Raw genomic sequence first — 12,553 nt, forward strand, 5'->3', positions numbered from 1 at the left:
TATTTATTAGGATATAATTGAATTGATCCAAGATACCACCAGTATGGAAGATTAACACCGGCAGTTATAAATAAACTTTTATTTTTCAAAAAATAATCAAGACAAAATAGTCACAGCTGCCAGACGATCAATAAAACATGAACTATATAAAAGTATATGTTATACATTATATGTTTATATATTTAAACAACCAAATTACAAGTGTCAAGAGGCTTATCACTACGATCAATTATTTGTCTAGAAATCAGTTTCTCTGTGAGCATTGTTGGACATCTAGGCCACAGTTGTCAAGTTCTACAGCTGGCTATCTGATGGTGTGATTAAGGTCTCGATCTGCCTATGGTGTTTAGAACAGGATTACAGTAATGCTTGGGATAGTTGCTCTGTGAACAGGCCACATTGAAGATCCAGCTGCTTTGTTGTGTTTATAGGAACAGAAACACATGGTTATAGTAATGCTGTACACTAACAAGTATATTCAAAATATTTACAGTTTTAAACAGGAAACCCTGAGGATTCAAACTTAAAAAAAAAAGCGCTGCTTTTTTTTCTTTGTATAATGGTTAATATGTTGCTTAGCAAATGTTGGGGCGCAGGTACCATTTAGTTGGTTGGTTTGTTTGCTGGTTGAAAGTCCATTTTATGGCAACAGACAAATGTAGGCACCAGAAAATGTATTAAACCATCTCGTCCCAATGTTCAGAGGCTCGAAACAGCAACCGTAGTTGGAGGAGTCCTATTGAAAATAGCTCATCATAGGATGGGACAGTGCTGTCCACAAAACGTGTACAACGCATCCAGAGCGTCGAGCTCAACAGGTCTCGGCGCAACCCTTTGGGCTCTAACAGGCTGCACCACCACAACCGAACCACCAGGGGCACCTTGGGTCAGCGGGTGTACCTTGTTATCATGCAATCTTAAACCAGGCAGTGGGCCGTGGTCTGCCACCAAGCCTTTTGCCTCCTCTTGGTCCTCTTTTATATCAACAATGCTTTCAGCGTTCATGCCCATGGCCCCCGGGTCTTCAGGACCAGGTTCTGAGTCGCTGGTGCAGGGCAGCGAGAAGTAGGTGCACCTTGTCAGCGCCAACTTATCAACTGGGTCAGGGTTTCTGCTGATCGGGGAAACGGGGACTGTCTGTTTGCCGTCATCTGGTAGATCTCCATCAGGCAGCGGTGTTTCCGCCGCCTCATTGATCTCGACCTGGTCCGAGTAGGTTTTGTGGTGTAACGTTCTGTCCTGGTTCATCGGCAGGCTGTTGTCAGGTACCACCTGCGTATTGAAAGCCATGCAGCGTGTCACTCCGCCCAATGTATGGAGGGTGTTGGTAGAATTAAAATAAGCCATGTCGGACCGTTGCTTTGACCGGGCCGAGGGGAGGGACGAGAAGATGCTAAAGCTTTCTATCTTCGGTTTTGGCGAAGACGTGGATCTTTTGCTCGGAGTGTCCGCAGCAGTGGGATCCTTCCTGCCGTACAGCCTCTCGATTGTCCTCCTCACAAAGCCCTTCGCGATAGACGCGGCCTCCGACAGCTCAAATGGATCTTGAGATTGGCTGGCTGGACTGGCCTCAGAGCGGATTGGTCCATGGACATCTGCTTCCTCACGCTGAACATCTGGAAGACTCTTTGCCATGAACATATCCTTTATGGACCGCACATTGGCACCCTCGGGCTGCCGGTTTATAACGCCGTTAGATTCGTAGCTGAAGGACAACGAGGAGTGAGGTGCCGACCTGAAGCCAGGTAAAGGCTGGGTTGTCTTCGTATCCGGTGTGGAGGATTCAACCTTTAAGGGGGCTTCGTCTGCCGGAATTCGGATGCTGGCACCCCCTGCTGTTTTGCTCTTCCACTGTGTCTCAGCCACCTGTTGCTTCAAAAGACCTATTCTTTCTGCCACAGATTGAGATATGATCTCAGCTGGTTGAGCTTTCTTTTGTGGAGGAGCTCTTTGACAGGAAGTATCTTCTGCAGACAGTTTTCCATGGACACGCTGCTCCTGATTTACAGCTTTACATACAGGCTTAGTCATTGCCTCTGTGCAGCTCAACTGTTCCTGGGGCTCAAGTTTCTGGACTTGTGGTTGGACTTTTTCTAGCTTACCCAGCTCCTCTGCATCTGGAGTAGACACACTTTCTTCACTCCTTTCGCTCAAACTCTCAATTTTGGTCAGTTTTCGCCGGATTTGTTTATCTATATGGGGAAAGACGTGGACAGGCTTGGTGTGGGTCCGGCCCAGCTGTTGAACGTCGACATGTTGGTCATCTTCTGAGCTCGTCTGATCCTCAACATCCTGGCGAGATGTTTCATGTGTGCTGCTGATGTTGACACCCAGGCGTTTAAACCTGTTGGTGCGTTGCAGCTTCTGCTCCTCTTCCTCCGAGCTGGAGAGACTCTTGTAGTCTGACATTGGGTTGTTTCTCACTTGTTTCAGATGCCTCAGTACAACGTCTTGTGGCTCCTGCGGTGAAGGTAGCTTCTGCTGTGTTTTGGGATTACATATGTTTCCATGGCGTCCTTCTGTACTTAGTATGTGCTTCTGTTCCTCATCGGAGCTGGACTCCACCTCAGGGCTGAACATCTCCTCAGGGCTGAACATGCTGTCTTCGCTGTTCCTATCAATTTCCTTCAATTCTCTGTCCAGATGTTCGCTCTCAGAGCTGCACCTGCTCTCCTCATTTCTCTCCTCTGTGGCTTCCTCCAAATCCATATATGGTACGTTTAATTTGATTGATTGGTTTTCATTGAGGCTGCCCTGCTCCAATTCCTCTTCTTGTTTGCCATTATTCCTTGAATCCTCCTCCTGGTTGTCTTCAATGGAAACATGGGGGGCCGATGTTGGATGCTGCTCCTCTTGTAACGACGCTGTGTCTTTGAAATCTGTTGTTGAATCTTCTCCATTGTGTGTAATCTGCTGAGTATGAACCACCTTTTGATCATCAGATAAATTTGGCTGTTTAAGATTAGCAGGCTTTTCATTGGATGCTTGAGGTTTCCCAGGGTCTGTGAATCGTTTAACGATTGCTTTCACGTCAACAAGGGCTTCTCGATCAGCATTTGCCTTGGTGGTTTGGACATAATCACTGCCATTCACAGTATTTCCTTCTGAGTTAGTTGTAACATTGTCGTTAGAGGGTTTTTCCGGTGTGTTGGCCTCAACGCTGACACTGTCATCTCTCGCTGTTGGTGTACAAGCAGGAAAAGCAGCAAGTGCTTCTTTCAGTGTTTTTGGTATGTCAAGTTCTTCCATCAGTGCATCGATAGAACCCTCCTCTGCGCCACTGTAGTCCACACATCTTCTGCCTAACCCTTCCTCAGACTGAGTTGGCAATCTGCGACTCTTGCTGAGCTCCTGGAAACCCTTCCAGCTTTGGAGGAGTTGTGTTGAAGCAGACATTTGTAGTTCTGACAGGCTATTTTTCAACTGGTCAGAGTCTTCAATGCTGGCTATTTCCCTGAGAGAATCGATGAGCTTCAAAGCCTCAGCACGACTTGGGTTGAGTTCATCCATCTCACACTTGGGTTCTTGAGCCAGGACTTCCTTTAATGTCATGACAGCTAGGAATGCTAGCAGAGCTTTGGACGACGAGCCAAATGTTGTTGTCACATGACCTGAGAAGTCAGGCAGGCTATTGGACTTCTCTAGACAATATGGCTTCTTCTTTTGTGTTCTTTGTCTAATAGATTTAATGGAGGAGACAATCTTCTCCAGCACAGGTTCAAGATTTGGTTGGTTTGTCAGTTCTAGTGTTTCTCTCTTGCTTTCATTCAGACCAGTGTTTAAAATGGAGGCAGATATCCCTGTTTCAATTTTGTCCAATAAATCAGGTTCCAGATTTCTCTGAGGTATCTCTGGTTCTTCTGGTGCCGGGTTGTTCGGCTCTGATCTCGTATCTGGGAAGGGATTTTTATCAACCACATTCTTTTTGGTAATTTGTTTTACAGGCGATGACAACACATCCAGTGACTGAGAATAAGGAGAAGTATTCTTCTGGGAGTTTGTTTTATGTAGCGATGAAGGGCTTTCAGTGGAGGGGCTTCTGTGGAGAGTTTTAGCTTTTGACGAATCTAAAGAAGGTTTAGGGTTAGAGGCTGATTTTAAAGATGGGTTTCTGTCTAGCTGGGTTCTTTTAAGTGATGGACTGTTGGCTACGGGCATCTCTTTCACTGGAGGCTCATTTGAGATAATAGAAGCCTCACTCTGTGCTTTCCTGGTGGAGGGTTTCTTCTCCAGAGGGAGATCACTGTCCTTCACCATAGTTGAATCATGCTCTTTAGAAGCAGGTATAGCTACGTAGGATGCATCACTGGATGCAAGGCTGGAAAGGGAAACTCTCTTGTTAGAAGATGGACTAACCGGTGACACAGACGTACAGTATGATGATCGGCTAGCCATTGAGGTTTGATCTAAGTTGCAGTCTGTGTTCACTGGCCTTTCCAACAGAATTGCAGTTGGTTCTTTTTTCTTCATTAGCTTGTTTGATTCTAGTGTCTCAATGTCTGCCGTTTGGATGGGAATAGAGCTGGTGGTTGTTTGCTTGCTTAAGGCGGATTTCTCGACCGAAGCCTTCCTCTGAGACATTTTCCTTTCAAAGGAGAGATTACTGACCAACCGTGCTCTCTTAACGGACGAGTTTCTAGATAATGGTTCTTCACGGCCTTCAGAGTGACTTGAGTTTGATGTTGTTTTGGGGTGATCAGTACATAAAGGATCTTGGTCAGCTGTATGACTAACGGTTAGTTGTCTGTCTGCCACGGTTTGGCTGCTTGTGGATGACAGCGTGTGAAGCATTGCATTACTGGGTACAGATATGTTTTTAGGTGTCTGTTTGGTGTGTGCTTTCTCTGTCTTGTCTTCTGAGCAGATGCTCAAACAGCTAACCTCTGACTCCTCAGGAATCCCACCATCTAGTCCCACCTGGCATGTAATTTTGTCCGCCTGAGTTCGGTCCCCAGGGCAGAGTGCATGCTGGGAAGGAGAGTTCTCCAGCCAGTGCTTAACATACTCATTGTTAACTGAGTTGGAGGAATTGAACACAGGAAGTGGCAATGTTCTGTTAACCACACTGGATGCCTTATGTGTCTGTCTCTCCTCGTGAATGGATCGCTGATTTGTCAGTTGCTGTTGAGTTGCTCGTGTTTTGGATGATAGCTTCAACATGTTACTTTCAAATGGGATGGTCTCCTGCAACTTATCATCCCCTGACGATAGTGTGTATTGATCTTTGATGGTACATTTCATGGTTACATCTGGAGGATCTGAACTCTCTGTGGCTGGTCTCACCTTTTCATTCTCTGTTGCGGTCTTCTTCCTCCTCATCGTGGTCTTCACTGGTCGACCACCATAGATTTTCTTAAGAAACCCGGTGCTGGAAAATGTTTTAACTTTTGTGCGTTTCTTAGAGGCCTCTGTGAGGCTTTGCTTTCTTCTGTTGCCAGGCGACTTAATCCACCGGACATGTTTCTTGACTGCTTTGGTATTGGATGATTTTTTATTAGCTTTATCAGCCACATTTTGATGCTGTTTGCCTTTCCCTGACTCTCTTAATAACTTATAATAATCTTTGCTTGCAGTGAACTCTTTTTGGGGGGTGTTTAGCACCAGGCTTTTACAGGGATTGCTAATTGCAGCTCTCATGCTAGGGATGGACTCTGAGGCGGTGGAAGGTCTACCAAACTGGGGTTCGACATTAGCATTCATGCTCCACGTCGTGTCAGAGGTTGAGGGTCTACCATAGTTGTTACCGTACACGGAGACACCTTGAGCACGGTAGTTAGTGTTGGCATAGTAGTTCTCCTGGCAGGTCTGCTGCTCGTACACGTGTAACATAGTCTCTGTGACCTCCTCTCCATTGTTTTCAATCTGAAGGACCTCGGACATCCCCACTGAATTGAACTCAGCCTGACCGTACCCGTAGTTGACATCCATAGAGGCAAGCCTTCGGGGTTTGGGCACTGGCCTTGTGCTGCTCTGCTGGACCATGCGATACTGCTCGGTCTCTGCTCTGTAGGAGTAGGACCGGACGGTGCCTTCCTGAACTGGCTCGGCCATGTTTGCACTCGCGCTCTCCGATGAGGTCTTGGCCTTCCTGACGCCCGGTGTGGGAGCCCTCCAGGTTGACTTCACATGATTGGTCTTCCCCGTCACATCATCCTCCATGTTCCCCTCCTCTCCGGAGACACCGCTCTCGTGCGGCGGCGGTTGGTCGTTGTCATCGTTGTCCCCCCTGGGTTTGCGGCTGCTAGTGGTTTCTAAGGGAAGCGCCGGTTCTGATGGTTCCGATCGGTCGTGTTCGGGGGAACCGCTCTCCTGTTCCGGCTCTGGATCTGGAAAACAGTCTGGAAGGGGCTCATTGGCCACGCTGGAACGGGTCAGAGTGGTGGTCCAATGAATGGTCTCCTCTTCCTTGAGGGTCAGGCGCACCTTCATCTCCACCGTCATGCTGCCGTCTTCGTTCACCCGGAAGGACTTCTCGATGTCGTCTTCCGTCGGCAGGCAGCTGCCTTGCTCATGGGTTCCATGGTCGGAGCAGGGCTCTGCGTCCATTTCCACGACAGACTCTAGCAAGTGGCTGTTCCCCAGCTCTATGGAGTCTGTTGGGTTACTGTCGAACACACTCTCTGAGAGGGAGTTGTGGAGCTGATTGAGGAAGTATCTCTGGGAGGACTCTGAGTAGTTCCTTGACCTCCTTTTGCCTTTTGTTTCAGTGGAGAATGTTCAGTAATGTTTTGGTAGAACGAGGTTGAATTATCAGACGTGTACAATCCCATTGGTTTGTGTTCCACAGATAATCCAAGGAGCAGGGGAAAAGGAAAAAAGGGGACACAGTTAGAAAGAGGAATGGATAACAGCAAGTGAAAGTATGGACAGTGTATATTAGATACAAAACTGTATAATAGTAGACTGCAAGAGGCTATGTAGGTAATTTCTGGTATCAGGGTTCAGGCTATTGCCTCAGCCTATTCTGCTTCTCCTCCTTAGAGCAGGAGCCAGGTATTATACCCAGCACTGTTGACTGAACCTCTGAAATATGTATATTTTTCTGTAAGATTTTGAATCACTTGACAAGACTCACTCGGCCTTATCTTCCTGGACCCGGGTCGGGTGCCGGGCGGACGTTTTGGAGCGGGGGATCTGTGCACGTCGTAGTTTCCTGGCTTGAAGGGCTCCTTGCCTGCAGCCACGACCGTCCCAGAGCACAGGATGAGGGCTTGGAGGCCGTCCACCTGCCACAAACACAACGCACACAGCCTTTATACAACGATACACACTTAAACAGCCATCTAGACAATGTTAGTCAGTTAGGAAATTTGTATAAATTACATGTCAGCCCTTAATAAAGAGTACCTTTATTACTCTATCAAAGGAAACCAAATATAATGTAACCCTTATTAATAATAAGCATGTATGCGAGTGCCTTCCTTAACTGAGCAGCTCTTTGCATCAAACGATCTGAATGGACAGTGTCAATGTGTTGAGTCAAAGGATCTGAATGGACAGTGTTAAGGATCTCTGATGGGGAGATCCAGAGGGAGGGATCTGCCCCTCTGCTCTGTCCCCAGGAGAGGCACCCTGGTGTGGGGGCTGTTGAGTGATCCCTTCCCGGAGCTTCACTTCTCTCTGGTTCTCTCTTTTAAATCCATCTCTCTCCTGCTAACGTATCCCAGAATCCCTTGCCTGGTATTAGGACGAGTTAAAGCAGCTTATCTCACTCCCTCTCTCTCTCTCCCAGTTGTGGATATTTACAGGCCAGGGGCTAAATCAGGCCGCTCTAGGTCGAGATGATATTAAACCCAACCCATAGAAACTTCCATTCATGATTACTGAGACATTTTCTAAAATCTTTGAGTAAATGTTCGGAAATAATTCTTAACATTTTATTCCTTTTTAATGTTGTGTGGCGAAAATCTCGATTTGTCCGGTGTCACACCTTTCATCATTAATGAGTGTTTGGCAACAGTTGGAGGACTTAACTGGGGTTGATTTCAATTATGTTTCTGGTTACAAACTGTAAACAACCCAAAACAATGTTAACAATAACCCAAAAATGCTTTTCAGGCAGATGTCACTGAAGTTTTCTCAATATTCCTGGCACTGTCTATATAAAGTATCGAACAACTAAACCTAACGGTCCGTTAGTCGAGGCTCATCACAATGGATTAGTCTGAACCGATCCAGATGTGAGAGCGTCCGGCCAGTGAGCACTCACCCGGCGCCCGTCTGTGGCGTGCAGTTTGACCACGGGGAACTGCATCAGCTCCGAGAGGGCCTGCAGCACCACCTCGAAGCTCTGCGTGCTCCTCTTCTTCAGCGTCACCGTCTGACTCCCGGCGGGCTCCCCGTTACGGAACACCGTTAGCCTCCGCGGCGTGTGCACCATTACCACCGGCCCCGCCCCCCGCCGCTGTTTCCCCGCGCCGGGGTACATCCTGCCCACCTGTACCGCCCGGCGCCGCCCAGTACCGGGCCGGGCGTTGTACCACGGAGGCAGCTTCTTCCTAGCCAGGGCCAGGTTGATGGGCTTCACCTTGCGGCTGTCGGAGCAGATGTAGGACCCCCCGTCCTCCAGTTGGTCCAGCGTGTGAACGGCGTGGAGCCCCCGAGGGGTCGTGATGTTCCTCACACCGAAGGGCAGCGGCACCTTGGTGGACAGGCCGTCCAACAGCGCCTCGAAGCTCTTGAAGGTGCGCCGGTTGATCACCATGCGCAGCCCCCCGAACTGGGGGTCTCCGCTCTTGTAGAAGCAGATCCTCTTGGAGGGTAGGGGGTCCAGATTGTGGCTCGGTTGGCGGGAGGGTGTCAGGGTGTGGCTGCTCCCCCCAGATCTGGACTGGTCTGGGGGGAGGGCCCTGCGAGGCCCCGGGGCCCCCGACATCATCGCTGGTCTGCCGGAAGAACAGCGATGGAGAGATCAGTTAGATAAGATAAGTTATTCAACCGCTTCTCACCAAACTACAGGTTAGTTGGAGAAAAGACACAAGGAAAAAATTAAGTTTTCATGCATAAGCAAACAAAAATGGTTGAAGGAGACCGGCTCGAAAATCCTGGTGTCTTCAATTGAGTCGTGGATGGTAGTTGGTAAACAAACATCATGAGGTCAACATATGTTGTTTACTGTGGAAGCCTTGGTCTAACAGGTCAAATAAGCAGGGAGCTCACCAGCTGCTCAGGTGATGCCTTCAAGCTACCTGATTGGCTTGGTTCCAGCCACGCAACAGGGGAGCGGCTCCCATTGGCCGAGAGAAAAGCCTTTGTTCTTTAAAGATAACTAATTCTTATTTCTTTAATATAAATTCAAAGAAATAAAAAGTCCACTGCGTAACTGTCAGACAGATAAAATGATGTAAAAATCAGATGTAAAAAAAATCTGATTTTAGCTCTAATTACATTAAACAATTAAATGTAAGGGTGCCTTGAAAACATTAAAGGTATTACAAAGTTAGTTTTGAAGACACTTGGATTTCAATTTCATTTAAAATTCAGGGATTTATAACTTATAAACTCTTTATTCCATCTAATTCATTATCTAACACCAAACTATGTAATATTAAAGGGAAACAAGAACAACATTTAAAATCAAATTTTCACATTCAGATTACTTTTTAAACCACCATTTAAACAGTATCTCTGTATGTCATTTGCCCTCCCACTTACGCACCTCCAGCTCAGATGACTTAACCAGAATTAACCGGACGGTCGGAAAAAAACAACCGACGACAACGACACGGAATACCCAAAAGACCTCACAATATACAAATATAATGGAGAACTCACCTATGTGAATGTTGTTTGCTCCCAGTACTTTCTGGAGGAATCCATGAGGATTTTTCTGTGCTGTGCATGTCAGAGGCGGTGGATCCGAGCGCACGGCAACAGGTTATTCCTGGAGCTAGCGGCTACTTAGCTTAATCTTCTAGTCAGATCTAATCTGCATTAATACTCTGTGGATGCGTGCTGGTCATTTTAGGAAAGGTGTGCCATTCAAAGTGTGCTCTCGTTTTGGCCCGTTCAAATGAACGCTTCACACCTCAGATTTAAGTGGAATAAATGTAGAATAAAACCGGTTTTATGTAAATAGCCTGCATTTATATATAGCGCTTTTATCCAAAGCACTTTACAATATTGCCTAACATTCACCCATTCATGCACACATTCACACACCGACGGCGGAGTAAACCATGCAAGGCGACAGCCAGCTCGATGTGAGCTGTTAGGGTTAGGTGCCTTGCTCAGGGACACCTCGACACTAGCAATCTTGCTCTTACCAGCCAACCCGCTCTACCTCCTGAGCTACTGCCGCCCCTTTATGTCACCAGATCAACAATATTGGCTGGGTATTGTATTGAAAAGGGTCTTCAACTGCCAGTAAGAAGGTTGTTGGTTCAGTTCCTACTGTCACATAGTCAGTCACTCAGTTGGCGAGAGCAGAAGGCACTCCTCGTCAAAGGTTCTGGGTTCGACACCCAATTCTCAGTCTTCCTGTAAATATCCATAAGCGGGATGACCCCTGACCCCTACCTGCCCTAACAGCATCTTCAAGTAGGACAATTACAATATGTCGACATTTGTTTTGTTTTTTTGTTTGGTGTGGTGTGGTTTGATTAGGTTTAGTTTAGTTTGGTTTGGCTGGTTTAGCTGCATCAGCCAATGGGTTGCGTGTAGAACGTGAGGGCTCCTCGGGGCCATGTAATCCCATTGAGAAGGTCTTTGGATTAGGGAGGATTAGTGGCCTGTTATCCACTGGACCCTGAGCAGCACTGCGACCGCTGGACGAAGATGTCATCCCTCACTCTCTCCAAGTGCAGCCCATCTCTCCTGGTCTACCGCTTCATATCACCATGGTTATCGCTCCCTACCCTTGGGCAGAGGGTTGACGGGACCAAAACGTCTCCAGGATTTGATTATCAGTGTAACAGAACATCACATGAACACTTGGTTTGATGTTTTTTGAATATTTTCCACTGATATTATGTATCACTCAACCACACACACACACACACACACACATACACACACACACACACACACACACACACACACACACACACACACACACACACACACACACACACACAACCTCTTGCAGGCAGACTCAGAATCTTGAGCCCATTTATTAGGGAACAGGTGTTATCGGGATTCCATCACTGCATTCCCAGAATCCTGCATTGTGAAAGTCTTCCCTTTTTTTTTTAAATGTACAATGGCATTTTATTCTACATACAAAACAACCATAGTATTTTTCAGGAGTCCACGACCACCCTGCCCGTTTTGACACACAAAAGTAATTTGGTTTTCTGTCCAAACCATATAATCGCACATTTTCTAATCTTCCATACGCTACACTAATCCCTTTACAGATTTCATGATACTTACTTTATTCTAATAAATAACTTTATCCCTTATCATGTGTGGATCCCGATCTTTGCTCTGACCCGAGCCTCGTCTTAATGCAGCCAAGGAGATGGAAGAGCGTTATGAATAATTATTAGATGATTGTGTTGTACAATGAAAGACAGTAAAGATTCAATATGAATGGCAAAATAAGGATGGGATTTTATTTGAACAATAAAATGTGTTGGGCAAATTATAGAGAGGCTGAGATTATAGATTTCATATTCAAAAGGCGAAGGGGTGAAAAAATTTAAGAAATATATTTAAGAAATATAGGCCTACTCAAAGCCCAAATCATTGATATCATACCCTATCCAATAATAAAGAAATTTGAATTTGAATGGTAACAATTCCGTTAAATCCTCGTCCTCGTTTTGAACGTCTCACTCATAGCCGATCAGTGTGTTCTTTCTGATTAGCTCTTAATTGAGATCACCTGTCACGCACCCCTTTATTAAAGATGAACATTGGGTTTGGTTTACTTTTCGCATCGGCCTGTGTCAATCGAGGTTGAGTTTAGGGAGGGTTGAAAGTTTTCGATCTAGATTGGAGATCACTATTGTCACTTTATACAAACTGAAAGTATGCGTTGTTGCGTGTTTGTTTTTGTGGGCATTTGACTGAACAGCCCAGACAAATATTGCTACCAACATGGCACTTCGAAACAGACCACCGCAGTGAGTAAAAGTTATTTTCCTTTATTAAATGTTGACGTTTTTGGGCTGTCTCCTCAGACACAAGCCATCAGTATCCCTGCTCTTTGCACCTTGACATGCATGTCGCCGCTGTTTGTTAACCTAGCTTTGCTGATTTGTATCTTGTGATGTGTGTGTGTTTTTCTTAACAGGTGTTAGTTGACTGACAAGATCTATGGGGGGGCCCCCTTTGGGCCCCCCCATACCAACTTAGTCTTCAAAGGAATCTAGTGCCATGGGACTCCAGTGTCTTCAAAACATCCTCGGAATACATGTGTATGAATGGTCCACCGAAGGGTTGATCTGGAAGCCACCACGGTCCACGCAGTAATCTGCTGCGTGGGCCGTAGTGGCTTCCAGAGCCATCTTTCGGTCTTGGTCAGGATTTGTTACAGTTGCCCTTCAATGTAGCAGGTTACAGGTTTCTGAAGAAGCCTGCTTTACGTAGCATTGGAGTACAAATATTG

General features: G+C 46.5%; 1 protein-coding gene across 1 annotated transcript; it reads right to left on the bottom strand.

Moving 5' to 3' along the window:
• Positions 1-64: 64 nt before the first annotated feature.
• On the bottom strand, positions 65-9,944 carry LOC132452473 (uncharacterized). Its single transcript, XM_060045121.1, has 4 exons — positions 9,775-9,944; positions 8,210-8,885; positions 7,076-7,226; positions 65-6,695 (listed from the first exon to the last, which is right to left on the bottom strand). The coding sequence occupies exons 1-4, from the start codon at positions 9,840-9,842 to the stop codon at positions 754-756; spliced, it is 6,837 nt and encodes a 2,278-aa protein (XP_059901104.1). The 5' UTR covers positions 9,843-9,944; the 3' UTR covers positions 65-753.
• Between the last annotated feature and the right edge of the window lie 2,609 nt (positions 9,945-12,553).

The sequence above is a fragment of the Gadus macrocephalus genome, chromosome 23 (assembly GCF_031168955.1).
Source record: "Gadus macrocephalus chromosome 23, ASM3116895v1".
Taxonomy (NCBI): Eukaryota; Metazoa; Chordata; class Actinopteri; order Gadiformes; family Gadidae; genus Gadus; species Gadus macrocephalus.

Coding starts and splice junctions, on each gene's coding strand:
- LOC132452473 (XM_060045121.1), bottom strand. CDS start 9,842: ATGCACAGCACAGAAAAATCCTCATGGATTCCTCCAGAAAGTACTGGG. Junction 8,886..9,774: donor AGCAAACAACATTCACATAG/GTGAGTTCTCCA, acceptor TTCTTCCGGCAG/ACCAGCGATGATGTCGGGGG. Junction 7,227..8,209: donor ACGCCACAGACGGGCGCCGG/GTGAGTGCTCAC, acceptor TGTTTGTGGCAG/GTGGACGGCCTCCAAGCCCT.